Here is an 18103-nt window from a genome sequence, read left to right on the forward strand (position 1 = left end):
CATTTAAAGAATAAAACATTTACAAAGTGACATTAAACAAAAATGATTTTCTGTTTTATATTATATGACACTATGTTGAAAATAATATATATTATTACCTATTTATATGAAGGTTCGTTTCTTCCTTTTGATAAACTCTGGCAAAAAAATTCAAAAGTAATGTACGTACAGGAAAAGGAAGATTCCTTTGCTGATAAAATGTGTAGACTGCTTTCATCAACGTTTCTGTTGCTGCTAAATAAGAGGGCAGGATAAAAATCAGCAAAAAATTTGCATTTTATAGGGAAAAAAATCTACATTAGATATTAGAATTACAAGAGCATAATCTAAGATTTGGATAGCATGATTTTCTACAGTATGATAAGGTCAATGTAGATTTCAAAATCACTATGTTAATATGGAATAAATTAACCCTAATCCAGACTGTGCCAAAAATGCCTTATGGTTCTTAGCACAAGCACAATAATATCAAGAAAAAGCAGGTAATGACACATGGTTAACCTATCAAGAGTTGTTAGAACAGCATGGACGATGTAAGATGAAATCAAGAGAAATCAAGGTTGCAGACGGATTTCATTTTCAAAGGTTTTCATACACATAGTTAAGAGAAAGATTCAAAATAAAAACAGGACATTAAAGAGAATCTAAAATTGAATTATGTACAAATAATTCATGTAACTGCCAAAATGCATCTTGTTGAAATTTGAAACAAGCAAACATATGAAAACATCTATGATAAAATGGGCTAAGAATTTGGGGCATATTATTGGAAAAGTGGGAAAACACATGGTTGAAAGGATTGGTATATGACTTCAAAAAAATTATCTAAAATATATAATGGTACCTCATACTTATGTTGAAAATGTGCACAAGAAGAGTCATTTTATCATGCTTGGTGGACTTAAAATAATCCAGAAAATTCTGGGTTCAAATATGCATAATGGTGCAAAAATTTCAAAGACTAAACATCAATTGAAACAAGATTGGCATTCTTGGGATTAGTGGACAGACTAGAAAAAAGCCATGAAAGATTTTTATACAGTACATGATCACTGCTGAAAGACTGTATGTCAGGTCCCTATCAGAATGCTGTCATTCTGGAGAGGGGAAGGATATGTGGGGATAGAGGATGTTTTTACTTTTGCTTTGATGTATCTGCATGGGAATTGGGGAGGGAGGGAAATGAGCCCTCAGGGTCACCTGTTTTGACTCCTTTCCGGCTAACTCCTGCTTGCTAGCAAGATCGCAGCGTAAGAGAAGCAACTTGTTATCACCTTTTTGGCTCAGAGTTTTCAAATATTCACACCAGTGGATTGGCTCTTGATGGACTTGGGCATTGGGGTGGAGTTTGAATAGTGGAAAATTTAGCTTAACGTTTAGCATGGGAACTTCAGATTCTGCCTGACTTCTCTGCAATCAGTTTCTCTCAGTAAAAGATCCTTTTGAAATAAGTCTTCTTTCAAAAGTCATGCTGTCAAAGTTCTGACTGACAAATCCAACTAAGGAAACATCTTCGAGACTTTCCGATCTTTTAATGCAAAGATTTATTGAGTACACCATATTGGTATATAAGAAAGTAAAAAAGAAGAAAGCTCTGACAGGCCCCTTCCCAAACACCTATAGTAAAAGCATTAACTTTTTTCTCCTCCCTCTGGGTCAGGTCACGTTGCCCAATCAAGTTGGAAAATATTGTTATGAGAGAACATCTCTGGATCTAGCCAGACACCTGGCCATTGTCCTTGATTACCAGTCTGCTTCCTTAATCTTTGAAGCTTGCATTCCAAACCTCTCCCCTCCTGAGCTCATTGGCAAGTTGAAAGCAATGTCTGTCACACCAGCAAGACTGGGTTTCAAAACTTGGCTATTTTTTTTCCAAGGTCAGGTCAGTCAGTTGCAGCAATCCTGGACTCTTCCCTGGCCTTCATGGAATATACACAGCACAGCTATTTACATAGTTCTCCTCAATGGGCTCTAAATCATGCATTGGTTTGCAGCTCCAGTTTCATCTGCTGCACAAACGCGTCACCAGGAAAGAGGGTTTTTCTTTTTCCCTGCTGCCAGGTGGACACTTGCGCTGCCAAATGCCTCATGGGGATAAAAGAGTTCACCACTTCCTATGGGATACTTTTGTATCAGGACAAGCAGGACATCTGCATCAGCTAGAAAATCCCCACAAGTAAAGTCAAATTGATTAATGTATTGAGCCCACTGAACTTGCTTGGGGGAGAGCTAACAGAGGGTCCTTAGTGCCTCTAAGTTCGTGATCAGTCCAAACTTTGAAGGCGACCTTACTCCCCTCTAAGAATTTTCTCCATGTCAGTAGAGCCCACTGGACAGTTAAGGCTTCCTTCTCCCACACTGCCCATCACCTCTTGCTTTCGTTTAGCTTTCAGGAAGTGAAAGCACATGACTGCCGATGTCTTCTCCATTCTTTTGAAGCAACACCACCCCCGGTGCAACATTGCTGGCATCTGCTTGAAATACAAATGGCTCTTCTGGATTAGAGTGTTTTAGGATGTGCTCTGCAGCAAACAGTCTCTTAAATTTCTCAAACGCCACTTGGTACTCCATTGTCCATTTCAATGGCTGGCTATGCCAGGGTTTCCCTTCCCTGGGACCTGTCTTTAAGAGTTCCATGATTGGCAGAGCAATTTTGGTGAGCAATTTTGGTGAAGGAAGGGATAAATTGGCAATAGAAGTTTGTGAACCCGAGAAAACTTTGCAACTGTTTATAGGTTCAGGGAGCTTGCCATTCTAGAATGGACTTCACTTTCCCTGGGTCCATCTCCTTCACGTGATATCCTATAGCCCAAGTAATCTAGGCTGGTTTTTGAAGCCTGCATTCCAAATCTCTCCCCTCCCCTCAAGCTCAATGGCAAGTTGAGAAGCAATGTCTGTCACACCAAGAAGACTGGGCTTCAAAACTTGACACATGCTTTCCTGAGGGAATACAATAGGTGGAATCTGCAAAGTGGTCAATCTGGAGAGGCATATGCCCTACGATGGGGACCATGCAAACAATGTTTAAGCAAGGCAGCAACCAGGAGGAAGCCGAGTGCTAGGGGGAAGAACTTGCTAAGGCTCACCCGAACACGAGCTCTGCCAGATAGACAGAAGAAGCTGCCAGCCTAGAGAACTCATCTAAGCTGAGATGGTCCATTGGTGTGAGGAAGAGAGATGACTCAGAAGGGAGGACAAAAGGGGTCACCCTCACCCAAGGCAGCCATTGGCATCTTTGGAGAAAAGAGCTGGAGGCGCTAGACCAGGGATCACCAACCCCCAGTCTGTGGACTGGTACCGGGCCATGCTTGCCAGCAATCGGGCCACACAAACAAGCAAAGCCCCATCTGCAGGGTGCAGGCAGCACACAAAGCCATGACCCTCTGGTCCATGGAAAAACCTCTCTACATGTAACTGGTCCCTGGTGCTCAAAAGGTTGGGGACCTCTGCACTAGACAATAAAAAAGCACAGGGAGAAGAACCTGACCACACTGATCTCCTCATGTGCTTCATGATGGAAGCCTTCCAGAACCTGAAAACACAAGAAGCCTTAGCCGAGTGATGGGGGACAACAGCCAATGTGATCAGTGAGCAAAGGGGGGGAACACTGCCCCTGGGCACTGCAACAGGAACAGCCGAGATGTTAGAAAGAGCAGCAACTGCCACAGCAGGACCCCTCCAAGGGACTCTTAAGGAGCAAATGTCCCAAGGGCTGGTGATGGTGGAACTCTCCAGAGGGAGTGAAAAGCGTCCCTCCTTGGAATGAACTTCGACAGGGACCTTCAGCAGGTCGGGTTTTTCCTAACGAATATCCTCACCTACATACAGGCATATGGACACAAGATCCCCACCAAGGGGGCTAGGGTCAGGGTTGTCACCCTAGCATTGGAAAGGGTTGCAGCGAAGGGGGTGGTAATCCTCCACAATGCAAATGCCCCAAAGCTGCGAAACCTCAGTCGTTTCATGACAGCTCTGAGATGTAGATTTGAAGACCATCTAGCCAACCGCAAAGCCCAAGACCACATTAAGATGGTGAAGCAAGGGTGCCACCTGGTAGCTGAGTACACCAAGGAATTCTGGGACCTGGCTTGCCACCTTGACTGGCCAGAGGATATCCTTGTCTGAACAACGGCTTATAAAATGACTTATACAATGCCTGCAATGTGAGACGGGGCCCCCACTCAGAGAGGAAGAGGGAAACAACCAGACCACAACCCCAGCCAGCATGTTCCACCGCCTGCTTCAGATGCGGAAAGGAAGGCTAGCAAGCAGCCAAATGCTGGGTGAAAATCCCAGCATGCACCAAACGGGAAAACCACCAAACTACAGTGTCACACTAAGGAAACAGCCCTGAAGTGTACAGAGGTCATGGAGTTCAACACCTCACTAAAATGGAGGGAGGGAACTCCAACTCATCAGAAGACCAGAAGGTCTTGGATAGCAACTACAATGACGACCCCTTGGTAAGTGGCCCGATTGCGCTAGTGATGATGGCCATAGAACTACACCTCCCTGGTATGGGGCAGACTGTTTCCCTAAAAGCCCTGCTAGATTCAGGATGCACCAGATGCTTGGTGAGGCCAGCCCTAGTAGAGAAATTTGGAATCCGCCTGAGAAGGTTAAAAATCCCAATTGCCCTTGGCCAACTAGACGGGTCAGTCACAGGAGGCATTGCAGCCACTTTCACCACCGTATCCCTGGAGATGACCATGGGATCCCATTCAGAGACTCTAAGCTTCACAGTGACACCTGGGATGAACAGACCGCTCATTTTGGGGTTGAACTGGCTAAAGAAGTGGAATCCACAGGTGGATTAGAGAAAAGGGCTTTTAAAATTCCCAGTGAGGGGACAAACCCCATGTAGTACTGAACGCAAACCCCAAAAGGACCCCTGGCAGGAAATCATATAAGGTATATAAGGTATTCCAAAAGAATACCACAACCTAAGAGAGGTATTTAGCAAATGTAGGTCAGATGAGCTCCCTCCTCACTGTCACCACAGACAGTGGTGAAATTGGCAGCATTTCAAAAGGAACTTTTACTGAGAGATAGTGAAAGCAGGAAAAGCAGGCAGGATCTGAAGCTCCCACGTGAAAACATTAGGTTAAACCCATTGTTCAAAACACCTCCCAACTGCCCAGTCCATAGGGAACCATCCAGAGGTGTGAAGGTGTGAGAACTCCAGACCAAGGATGTGATAATGAGATGTTATCACAGGCATTGCATCCTTGGTGAGGCAAAGCAGATGGCCCCAGGCTCTTCCCTCCCCCTCCCTACCATCAACCATGGTATCTTGCTGCGGCGTCTCAGGGGGTTGGGAGTGGGAGGCACAGTTCTTCAGTGGTTCTCCTACCTTCTGGGGCGTTCACAGTTGGTGTTGGCAGGGGGTCAGAGGTCGACCTTGAGGCGTCTCGTTTGTGGAGTTCCTCAGGGGTCCTCTCGCCTCTCCTGTTCAACATCTATATGAAGCCTCTGGGTGAAATCATTCGTGGTTTTGGAGTTGGTTATCATCAGTATGCTGATGATACCCAACTTTTTATTTCAACCCCAAACCACCCCAGTGATGCCCTTGACGTGATGTCTCATTGCCTGGAGGCGGTCCAGGTCTGGATGGGGAGGAACATGCTTCAGCTTAACCCTGACAAGACTGATTGGCTGTGCGTACCGGCATCGCGGGAAATGCAGATTTTTCCATCTCTTACTATGGGGGGTGAGTTATTACCCCCCGTAGATCGGGCTCACAACTTGGGGGCCCTCCTAGATTCACAGCTCTCCTTAGAAGATCATATAGGAGCTGTGACTAGGGGGGGCCTTCGCCCAGGTTCGCCTGGTGCACCAGTTGCGGCCCTATCTAGACCGGGATGCCTTGCGTACAGTCACTCATGCGCTCGTGACCTCTCATTTGGACTACTGCAACGCTCTCTACATGGGGCTGCCCTTGAGGACCACTCAGAGGCTTCAACTGGTGCAGAATGCAGCCACGCAAGTGGTGTTGGGGGTCTCCCTATACTCCCATGTTACACCTCTGCTCCGCGAGCTGCATTGGCTGCCAGCTGCCCTCCGGGTGAGATTCAAGGTGCTGGTAATGACCTATAAAGCCCTACATGGCATGGGTCCAGATTACCTACGGCAGCACCTGCTGCCGGCGTCAACCTCCCTCCGTCCAGTGCGCTCCCACAGAGTGGGCCTCCTCAGGGTGCCTCCGATCAGAGAATGTCGATTGGTGGCCCCCAGGGGGAGGGCGTTCTCTGTGGGCGCGCCAGACCTATGGAACCGCTTGCCGGTTGAGCTCCGGATGGCCCCCGACGTTCGCTCCTTCCAACGCGATCTAAAAACCTATTTATTTGAACAATCTGGCCTGGTCTGATGGGTTTGGGGTTTGGATTTGGTTTTAACATAGTTTTAATTATTGTATTATATTGGGCATAATTATTTAATCTTTTTTAACTTTTGTATTTATATTTCGATATTTATTGCCCTGTACACCGCCCTGAGTCCTTCGGGAGAAGGGCGGTATAAAAATTTAATAAATAAATAAAAATAAATAAATTCTCCAGGAAGCTGCATCAAAGCAAAGAGAAACAAAGTAAACAAAGCTAAGCTAAGTATATCACAAGAGAGCTCCAAAGGTCCCCCCTCCCATCAGAATGGCAGCATCCTGGCTGCGCGCACAGTGCCAGTGGACTCTCAGGAAGAACGCTCTCCCCGCCGTCTGATCTATCTTCCTTGGAGGATCCTGAAAAGGGTCAAAAGTCTCCCTGGAGGGGCGACCACAGTGAGGAGGCCCTCCTTGTGGTTGCGGAAGGGCAGAAGCCCTCTGTTCGATCCGGAGCAGCTCCTCTGGCCCGAAAAAGAAGAGATCGGCCATCAACATGGCCGATCACTAAGCTGCTCCCTGCCGAAAGCCAAAATCACCATCAAGCACAACAAAGCAACCTGGAGGATTTGGAGACCTTACCTTTCTTACTTCCCTAATTACTTCCCTATGGGACTCTTCTGAAAATCTCCCCCTCTCTTGAAAGATTGGCAACTGCTTACTTGGGGAACTAAAACCTTAAAGCCTCAAAAGAAACCAAATGACTAAGCTAAATAATTAAACAACCCTAGTTGTACCTCTAGAATTTTTGGGCTACTAAAACGTTCTTATCTCTGTGGGGACCTTAAACCCTATTTATTGCTAAAAATGGACTAATTGGATAAAAGCTTCATATTAGTCTGGAAAAAGATTCTACATGCTATTGAGGACATCTTGTGGTGAAACCTGGTATAGCAAGTAAACCTTTTTTATTGTGAGATCTGGCTGTAACAGATGTGTCCTTGACATTATCTCTAAAGATAAGAATTGGGAACACCTGACACCGAAAACAACCTTTAGGAATAGTGGAGGTGGACATTCACCAACTCTTATTAAAATAGCCTCCACTAAAGACCTATCTGTAAACATCAAAGAAATGGAGGAATATATTCCACCACTTGAATATAAACTTATACTTGATACAGTTTTGGCAATGACTGAACAAATGAAAGCCAGACTTAAAGACAAATCTAACAGCATAAACCCACTAAATGAGACTCTGACTTCAATGAACTGACAATCCAAAAACTAACAGAAGAGGAAATCAACAACAAAATAGGGGACTCTAAAGAACAAGTACAATTTATTGAAAGCCTTAATGCCCAAACTTTGATTTCAACTATAAAATCTACAATTCAACGAACAACAGAAGCTGAAGAAAGCAATATTAAGATGGAGGATGCCAAAGGCTTTCAAATACAGTACATTAAGAATCTAACCAACCAAACAAAAACTATAACACCAGACATGACCTCTTGCCTAAGCCAGATGGGACTGAAAGAAGAAGACGACTAGACTGAATTAATAACAACTATACTATGCCAAACATGGAGACCTGATTTATTAGAACGACAATTTAATGACCTTAATGGGGTCACTCTCTTTGAAAAATTGACAACTGGATGGTCTCCCTGGATTCAAACAACATGTGTAGAAAGAAAGGGAGACACATTTGAGAAGTTACAAGGCAATGATATGGAAGCCTGCCTGGCACAAAAAGAAACCTAGAGTTAGATTTAAACAATGTTTTTTTAAAATGTTGGTATTTGTAATAATAAAGCTTAAAATTTCTTTTAATAGGCTAAGGGGAACTATTAAAAGATACAAACTAATTTTATATTTAGGACCTAGATTTTTAAGGGAATGAAAATTAGCTACTAGAGCATAACTTTGAATTATACTATAGAACTTGGAATGACACATCAAAAGATACCTTGTTAATCATTGATAATTACAAAGGTGATAAATAGAATATGTTTTTGAAATATAACAAGACTTTTGGACTTTTGTTTATCCAATCACCACATTGCTTCACAAATATTTTTGATGTAAAATTAGAAAATTAATAAAACTTGCTTTTTTAAAAAAAAAGAATGGCAGCGTCCTAACATGGATCCATAGGGACATATTGACCATAAAAAGGAGAAATCCACATGGGAGAGATCAAAATAATAAAGGGGACAGAGCAAAATAACAGTTACTTAGGTTTATCTGGGTAAAGAACATGGAATCATTTGAGAAGTCTCCAACATGTTTCTTGTGAACCTACTCATTTTGAGATATGCAGAGGTCTTTCCATGCTATGAAGTATTGTGTTATTCTATGTTTACGAGAATCAAGGATCTCTTTAATTTCAAAATGTTGTTCATCTTCTACCATGATGGGCTGTAGCCTTGGGAGAGCTACTGGCCATAAAGGTGAGGTTACTTCAGGTTTTAGAAGGCTGCAATGAAACACAGGGTATTTCTCACCCTAGCCCCTTCGGTGAAGATGTCTTGCCCATATTTTTGCATATAGGTAAGGATGTGGGCAAGGAAAAATCCCAGTTGCTGAGGGTCTCCATTGAATTTGACGCCTGGGGGGTGCCTTTTGTTCATGCTGAGGGGATAGCCCCCCCACAAGCCCTGTGAGTGGTCATGTCTCCTGGAACCCTCCAGGGAGAGCTGGCTAGTGTGGCAATTACCCTCTCAGCCAATTCAATGGCACCCTTAGCTGTCTCTGGAAGAATTATCCCCCCCCCTCATGTCTCCTCATGCTTCCCGCTCTCTTTCCAGATGGGCTATGGCCCCTTGTGTTTTCAGGCTTTGGAACACTTCCATCATGAATTGAATGGCTTGCTTTATGAGGCGATCAGCTTGGCCCCTGGTTCTTCATTTGATTCACCATCATAGAGTGGTGAATTTTGCGCCTCCAGTCATGTTGTCAGCTACCGCAGGTGAGGATGACTCCCTTGGCTCTTTATTCCCAATCTTCCTTCTTCTCCACACCAACAGATTATCTTGACTTCTCAGGGTCCTCCAGGGTAGCAACCTCCTCTGTTCATTCACCAGAGATTGTGTCCGGGTGAGTTTTTGTAGAGGTCTCTCACCAAAACGTAGCCTCTCCATGCTCACTGCCTGAGTTGGACATTGTTTGCTCAGTCCCCACAGTAGGGCTGGTGCCTCTCTGGATTGACCAATTTGCAGATCCTGCCTAATGTAAGGCCCCTCCCACAGCTGATTCCCTCAAGGAAGCAGAACTCTTGAAACTGGTAGCATTCCATAAGGAACTTTTACTGAGAAATAGTGAAAGCAGGAAAAGCAGGCAGGATCTGAAGCTCCCATGCAGAAATGTTAGGTTAAACCCCATTATTCAAAACCCCTCCCAACTGCCCATTCCATAGGGAACCAATCCAGAGATATGAAGGTGTTGTAAGAACTCCAGATGGAGGACACAATAAGATCATCACGTCCTTGATGATGCAAAGTAGATGGCCCCAGGCTCTTCCCTCTCCCTCCCATTCCCCAGGAAAGTACATCAAGGCAAAGAGAAATAAAGCAAACCAAGTACATCACAAGAGGTCCCCCCTCCCATCAGAATGGTAGCATCTTGACAGGGATCTATAGGGACGTGACAAATACTTTGGTATAAGCTTTAGAGAGAGGCTAAAATACATTTTATAATTGCTGTTAAGAACAGGTCTTTTTCTTTTTCACATTTTTATTAATTTCTCTTATTATCTTTAAGTTAAAATATGTATTGTCCCAAATGTGCATTTTCCAAAAGGCAAATGGCCTTTCTTTCATGGTTTTTCCCCCCTATAAAAATGTTTCACTTCTCATCCAAGAAAACCAACACATCCCAAAAAAAACCAAGAAAGCGAAACTTTTTCAAAGAAAAATCCAAGAAAGTCAAGTTGCTTTTTGGAAAATGCACATTTGGGACAATACAAATTGCATGTATGTCAGGAAGTAAGCCAGTCAGACACACAGACTGTTAAATTTCTAAACCTAAGAAAGCCCTATAGTTGGCAATCAACCTTTGCCTGGGAAAGAGGAGGGAAGGAAGGAAGGAAGGAAGGAAGGAAGGAAGGAAGGAAGGAAGGAAGGAAGGAAGGAAGGAAGGAAGGAAGGAAGGAAGGAGAGATTGGGGTTCAAATGGTGCCTATATTACTAATAGGGGTCCTTGGGCAAAGATTCCCTAATGCTTCATGTGCCTACCTCAAATACGACATGAACTAGGAAAGTCATATGGGATCAGCTGTCAACCAGCTTAACAAGCTTCATGTCAAATGGACCAGGAGAATCTGATAAGTGGGCTGCTAGAAGAAACCATATATGTACAAGACAAGAGAATACTAGTACAATAATTAATATAATGAGACGGGATATATGAAAAGTATGACAGAACTATGGATAGATGTATGAAAGACCTACATCCACACTGAGAACAGCAAACCCAAGCAGAATTTTCATTCCCTATGTTGAGAAACAGCATAGTAAGGTAAGGAGTGCAGGGGGCCTTGGGGTGGGGGGAGGAGGTCCTGGGAGGCCCGGTGCAGGCCACACATGAATTTATGTCTGCTCGGGTACAGAAAATCCTGCTTTAATATCATTAGGGAAGATTTTCAGCTCCTAAGCAAAGAGGCAGAACGGTAAGAAGAGGTGCCTCAGGCAATGGAAGGAGGCCCAAGGAGATCCAGCAAAGGTCGCACATGAGTGTCTCTCTGCTCTGGGATTAAAAATCCCCCGCTCTCAAGACACTCTGCACTCCTTACCTACTGTGCTATCTCTCCACTTAAAGAGTGGAAATCCACAAGATCAGTTAATGACTGCAACCAGGAATGCCAGGGTTGTGATAGTTGAGCAAAGTAATCATGTGACATTTCATTTAACAACTATTTTGTTCAACAACTCTCCAGTCCCAATATGGTTGTATGTCAAGAAATACCTGTAACTAATAAAGAGTCTGAAAGGAAAGAAAAAACTACTACATTTCAGCACAAGATAAAAATCTTAAATGTCTTCATGTTATCTTATCTAAAGAGCGATAGCACAGAAGACATGGCAAGAAACAATGGATTTAATTTACAAGAAAGTACATTTCCGGTAAACATCAGAAAATATTTCCTAACAATAAGAACTGTTAAACAGAAATGTCTCAGCATATGATAGATACTCCATTGAAAATGTTTAAACAGGTTACATAGCCATCTGTCAAGAAGAGTGTAGTAAACTGGGTTTCTACATTGAGCATGGAGTTGAACTAAATGAGTTCCAAATTCCTTTCCAACTCCTGCATGATATTTTTATTATTAGAAGATATTGGCATTATAACCAAATAAAATAAAATGAACCAAATCTTTATTACAGTCATAAACCAGCATAAGATAGGTGGGATATATTCATTAAAGCAGAGGTCCTCAATCCCCTGGCTATGGCCCAATGGTGGGCCACAGCCTGTTGGAAACTGAGCCTGGAAGTGGTGGGCTGCATTTGTGAAAATAGCACACAAGTGCCTGATCATAACCAACGCTAAATTCTCAGAGAAGTCCAAAGCCTGAGCCAATAATTGAATTCCACCCTAAAATTCCATGAAACCTATTTGTAGACAGAAGGTGGAAGTAGAGACACAATTAGAGATTTGAAGAGTTAATCTTAAAAATTTGAAGTATACAAATTCTAATGGTGCAGAATTGGAGAAAGGTTCTTCTGGACACCAGAATTTGTGTTATTGGCTTGAGTTCAATAATTTTAGAGCTGCCAGTATGTAGTGATGACTTCTTCCCTTAATATATTTAAGGATGACAAATGATCTCATCTGTGGATTTTCAACAATATATCCTTGGACTTTCCTACTGACAGCAAAGTGAAGGACCACCCTAAGTATCTGAAGCAGAAGATTTGCTCAATCTTATAGCCATCTATGCTCTGGGGCTTTTCAACCAGTGGTATGGGTACCACCTGTGGTACACTGGCACCCGGCAGGTGGTATGCGACCATCCTAGAAAAGTAGCAGGGGAGGGAAATGAACTGAACCAGTGGTAGCACCGCACAAGCCTGAGCAAGAGACGGCTGGAGCTGCAGAGATGTCAGGGCTCACTGGAAGCGCCAGGATCAGCGCTTCTTCAGGGTTGTCAGTAATCAGTGGAAGTGCCAGGATCAGCGCTACTTCGGGGCTGTCAGGGCTCAGTGGAAGCGCCAGGATCAGCACCAGTCTCCAGCTGGAGCTTGGCACTGATCCTGGCACTTCTGTTGAGCTCAGAAGAAGCGCTGATCAGCTGGAATGTACAGTCACAGTGTCCCAGGGTCATATAGTAACCAAAACCTGCTGCAACCACCCAGCAGAGGGGGGGGGAAATAAAAACCAAACACCCCCCCACCCCACCCCTGCTTCCAATCCTCAACAGAAATGCTCACAATAAAAACCTTGAGCAGGAGGAAGAGTGCTGCCGGGCGGGCAGGCAGGTGTCTTGCTCGGCTGTGGTTTAGGAGGCACTTTTTTCAGTGCCATTGTAACTTTGAACAGTCACTAAGCAAACTGTTGTAAGTCAAGGACTACCTGTACTTCATCACTTTTTTACTTTTTTTTTTTGATCATCAAGTTTTTGACACCTTGCTAGGCAACTGGATGTTGCCATATCCTAAAAGTGGTACAATGGGTGAAAAGGTTGAAAAGCCCTGTTCTAGAAATGGCTCTTCAGTTTCTAGAATAAATAAGCTAGTGAAAGTTTTCAAACATATAACAAAGCACCAAATAAAGTTTGGGTGATCATAGTACAACATATATTCGTATTATCTTACCTTTGTTTAGCTGGATTTCTAAAAGTCTCCAAGTCACTCTGAGCAATTTGTTCAGCTGCTTACTGTTTAATTTACAACCATCCTGAAGAGTTTCTATCACAAACTTTCCAATTAAGTCTAGCCAATGGGCATCTGTAGTCAATGTTGAAGTATTTGCTAGCGAGACCATGATTTCACATAAAGTTAAATTCAGCAAAAGATGATCAATATTGCTTGAAGATGTCATATAATACTTATTGCTAAAAGAAAGACACATGCAACAGATAGAATTTTTGAATAAAAAAGTGTAATTCCTACAGCTTTAAGAATTTTTTTTCATTAGACCTACAATAAAAATGTTTTCTGTGATGGAAGAAGAAAATGTAAAGGTGAGTTCTCTGCTCTAAACCAGTTCAGCAAAGGGCCAAATTCTTTTAGTAAAACTAGGAATGAAAAAACTTCCCCAATTTTAATAAATGAAAAGATCCTAGAGATAATTTAAATAACAATCAAGAAAGACCCAGTGTCAGAACCCCTCAAATATTCATTTATCCCTTTCCCTTTATTTCTTTCCTGCTTTCACTTATGTATTCATTTTTGGGGCCTGCAATTCTGTTGGTGGGTGTGTGCTTGCATGAGGGGAAAATGTGCTTTACCTTGCTCTGCTCTATATGGGGTGCCCTCCCTCTGGGTGAGAGGAATGTGACATGAAAAGAATTGCCTTATCTCCAGACAATGGAACTTGGAACCATTGGGGAACGAAACCAAGAGAGAGCTTGAAAAGGGCGCTAAATCTCCAGCTTCTCCTAACGCTGTAGCACTTGTGGATTGGCTAGATTTCAACTGGACAGTTGGACACTGGGAGGAGCAGTTATGAATTGCCTTTTTGATGTAATCCTTTGCACGACAAATCTTTAGATCTTGCTTTGCTTTCTAGCCATCACTAACTCTCAATAAAAGTTTCTTTTGAGACAATACCTGTTTCAAGAGTTCTACTTTGTTGGGAGATCTAGCTGAGGCAGATCCTTACATAAAGTAAGATCTGCAATAGTGCCCAACCCAGAGTGACATCTGCCCCACCAAGGGGCTGAGATGGTCACTCTGTGTCAGGAAGAAAAATAATTGGTAAGAAAGAAAACAAGGAGTAACTTTCACCTGAGGAGGTCGGAAGAACACTGAAAAGGACAGAAATGCTTTCCAATGATGATGAGGAACCGGGCGGGCAGTCAGACCTTGAAGGAGCCATGCATTACATGGTGTAGGCTTTCAAGGACCTAAAAGCCAAATTCCTGGGCTGCCCAGAAAAGGAGGAAGAATTAACTGAGGAGGGTGAACACGGTGAAGGAGAAACCATAATCGCCGAGGTGGCAGGCAGGGCCACAGGTTCGACAGAGACAGTGGCAGCTACTCCGGAAACACAACAGCTTTCCCCTGGAAAGCTCGGACCCCACGACCACCCTGAGAGAGGACTCCCAGAAGAGCCAAAGCTAGTTCCATCGGGAGTTAAATTTGATGGGGACCCTCAACAACTGGGGTTCTTCCTGGCTAACTTCCTCACATACATGCAACTGTATAGAAGGTCTCTATCCAATGATGCAGCTAAGATCAGAGTCGTCACCCTTACTCTCAAAGGAACTGCTGCCAGATGGCTGGTAACCTTATAATAACTGCAACACTCCCGACCTCTGAAATTTTAACTGGTTCATGACTGCACTGAGACGCCAATTTGAAGATCGCCTGGCAGACTGGAAGGTTCAGGATCAAATAAAAACAATAAAACAGGGGCCTAGACCAGTGCCAAATACACAGAGGAGTTTCGCGACTTGGCTTGCTACCTCAATTGGCCTGAAGACATCTGGATAAGCTGTTTCCAAGACGGGCTAAATAATGACCTATGTGGCCCCAGGAGTACCAGCACGTCTTTATGAATTGTGTATCCTGGCTTGAAGAAGTGGAAATCGACCAAACCCGCAACCTGTATCATCCTACAAAATCCAGAGGATGGAGCCAGCTGGACAGAAGGGGAGAGGCCAGCACAACTTCCACAAACCAACTGTGTTCCACTGCCTGTTTCTTTCTTTTTTTTTAATTTTTTATTAAACAAATTTTAAATAAAAAAACAAGAACATTATTACAAAGTACTGAAAAGTGCATCAAATAGAAAAACACCAAAACATCCTAGACACCAAAAAAACAAAAACAACATTAGACAGGACCGGAGAGTGTAATGCTACCCCTAATTTCTTTTTCTCATGCACCCCAGGCTAAGTAACTTTTAATTACCAAATATTAGAAATCTATAATTGTATATATCTCCAGATTCTATACCTCAAATAATAATACACAATCATCTGGTATTTCACCCTTTGAGATTAAATATTCTATTTTGTAACCATGAATACCAGGAGTCCCAACTTTTATTGAAAAGTGATTCACTTTTCCCTTTGAGCATATATGTCATTCGATCTGACTCTGCGCATAGTAATACTTTCTCTATTACTTGATAGTCCGTTGGGATTTCCTTCGTCTTCCAATATTGCACATAAATCATATGCGCCGCTGTTGTAATATGTATTACTAGATACCAAACATTTTTTGGTACTTCTTGTGGCTTCATCCCCAAGAGGAAAATAGCTGGGTCCAATTGAAGATCATATCCTGTTATTTGAAATAACCGATTTTTTATATTGGTCCAGTAACACCTAACCTTTGGATAAGTCCACCATTGATGGTAGAAAGTGCCCCTAGTAGAATCACATTTCCAACATTTGTCATTTGCATTGGGAAACATTTTTGAAATTCGTGCGGGAGCTAAGTACCATCTATACAACATTTTGTACATATTTTCTTTAAATGCCGTTGCTAACGTTAATTTTATATTTTTCTTCCAAATTTGTTCCCACTCTTCTAATTCTATAGTGCGACCAATATTTCTCCCCCAGGCAATCATTACGTCATTTATTGTTCCCCCTTCCATCCCATGGAACAAAAGTAGATTATAGGTCTAAAATAAAAATTTAGCATCACTTCCCCATAAAATCTTGTCTAATTCTTGTGGGATTATATTGATTCCAAATTCCTGCTTATCCCCATTTAAACCTTGAGCTCATTTGAGAATACGACCACCAATCCAACTCTATACCCCCAGAATGTAACTCCTCCCTGGATTTAAGATTGCCTCTCAGATCTATGAGATCTTTATACCTATAGTTTCTGTCTGGATTGTGTAACGTTGAATAAGTTACAGCTTCCAAAGGAGTAAACCAGCCAGGTATCTTTGTATAGATCCACCCTCTCACCATACGCCAAGAGTTTATCAATACATCCCTAATATAATGATTAGAGAAAACTTTATATTGACTATCCTTCCTTGGCCAGAGATAGGCATGCCATCCCTGCGTTAAGTTATATCCTTCAATAGTTAACACCCTCCTTCTAGATAACACAACCCAGTCCCTAATCCAAGCCAAGGCAGAGGCATGGTAATACAGCTCCCAATGTGGGAGCCCCAGTCCTCCCCTTGTTTTGTGCTCCTGCAGCGTTCTTCTTTTAATACGCGGCATTCGATTATTCCATATGAATCTACCAACTATCTGTTCTAGTTTTTTAAAAAATTTCTTATCTAGTTTTGCAGGAGCAGTTTGGAATAGGTATAACCACTTTGGCAAAATATGAGTCTTAATCACTGCGATTCGTCCTAGGATTGAGAGTTGAATGTTTTTCCAGCTGTCTAATTTCTTCTCCATCTCAGTCATCAATTTTTGAAAATTTAATTCCTTTATAGATGGACACCTTGAAGATAGCCAAATACCTAAATATTTAACTTTTTTAAACTATTTGGATCCCCATCACCTCTTGTAATTGTACCTTGGATTCAGTTCCAATATTCTTTACCAAAAATTTAGTTTTATCTCGATTAATCTTTAAACCTGCTACTTCTCCAAAGGCACTAATTTCCTCCAATAATTTAGGGCCTGATTCCAATGGGTCTTCCAAAATAAAAACTAAGTCATCAGCAAAAGCTTGAAGCTTATATTGCTGATCATTTATTTTTAATCCTTTAATATTATTATTTTGCCTAATTATAATCAATAGTGGTTCTAAAGTCAGAATAAACAGTAGAGGTGAAAGGGGGCATCCCTGTCTCGTACCTTTTTGTATATCAATTTTCCCAGTCATTTTACCATTGAATAATACTCGGGCAGATTGCTTAGTGTAAATTGTTTGTATAGCTCTTACAAAATTTGGTCCAAATCCCATTTTAATCATCTGACATATTAAAAATTCCCAACTAACCATGTTGAATGCTTTCTGAGCGTCAAGAAACATCATTGCCAACTGTTTGCTAGGGTGCATCTCATAATATTCCAACGTATTCATCACTATTCTCAAATTATCTCTTATTTGCCGATTTGGAAGAAACCCATTCTGATCTGGATGTATAAATTCTCTTAAGAAAACTTTAAGCCTGCCCACCAGAATTGAGGAGAAAATTTTATAATCTGCATTCAATAGAGAAATGGATTTGCAATGGCTGATGAAAACCTGATAAAGCAAATTAGAAATCAGGGACCAGCACATATCAAACAGATATATCTTGCATTGATAGAGATTGATTCAGAAACAGAGCTTGTTAAGGATTGTATGATAAAATGGGCCCAAAACATTCAGGAAGTTATTACAATGGACACGTGGGAAAAGATTTGGGTGAGGAACGTAAAATTTACTCAAGCTCAAAATTTAAGAGAGAACTTTTACAAAATGTTTTATAGATGGCATTTAGATCCTAAAAAGCTTGCAAGTATGTATCCGAATTACCAGCCTAAATGTTGGAGGTGCGGTGATGAAGATGCAACATATTTTCACATATGGTGGACATGTAAGAAGGTTAAGGCTTTTTGGATAAAAGTCTGGTGGAATATGCAGAAGATTTTTAAACGGAGGATAAAGTTTTGTCCGCAATTTTTTTTGTTGGGAATAATTGTTG

General features: G+C 42.2%; 1 protein-coding gene across 4 annotated transcripts in view; it reads right to left on the reverse strand.

Annotated features, from left to right (window-relative positions):
* The window catches only part of TEX10 (testis expressed 10), a 164640-nt gene that overhangs the window by 107500 nt on the left and 39037 nt on the right, over positions 1–18103 (reverse strand). For all 4 annotated transcript variants that reach the window (XM_083377078.1, XM_083377079.1, XM_083377080.1 and 1 more), the window contains exons 6-7: positions 13138–13376; positions 99–234 (exon numbers count right to left, since the gene is read on the reverse strand). In XM_083377078.1, coding sequence (XP_083233204.1) covers positions 99–234; positions 13138–13376 — 375 coding nt within the window. The remainder of the gene's footprint in view (positions 1–98; positions 235–13137; positions 13377–18103) is intronic.

This window comes from Vipera ursinii (assembly GCF_947247035.1).
Source record: "Vipera ursinii genome assembly, chromosome: Z".
Taxonomy (NCBI): domain Eukaryota; kingdom Metazoa; phylum Chordata; class Lepidosauria; order Squamata; family Viperidae; genus Vipera; species Vipera ursinii.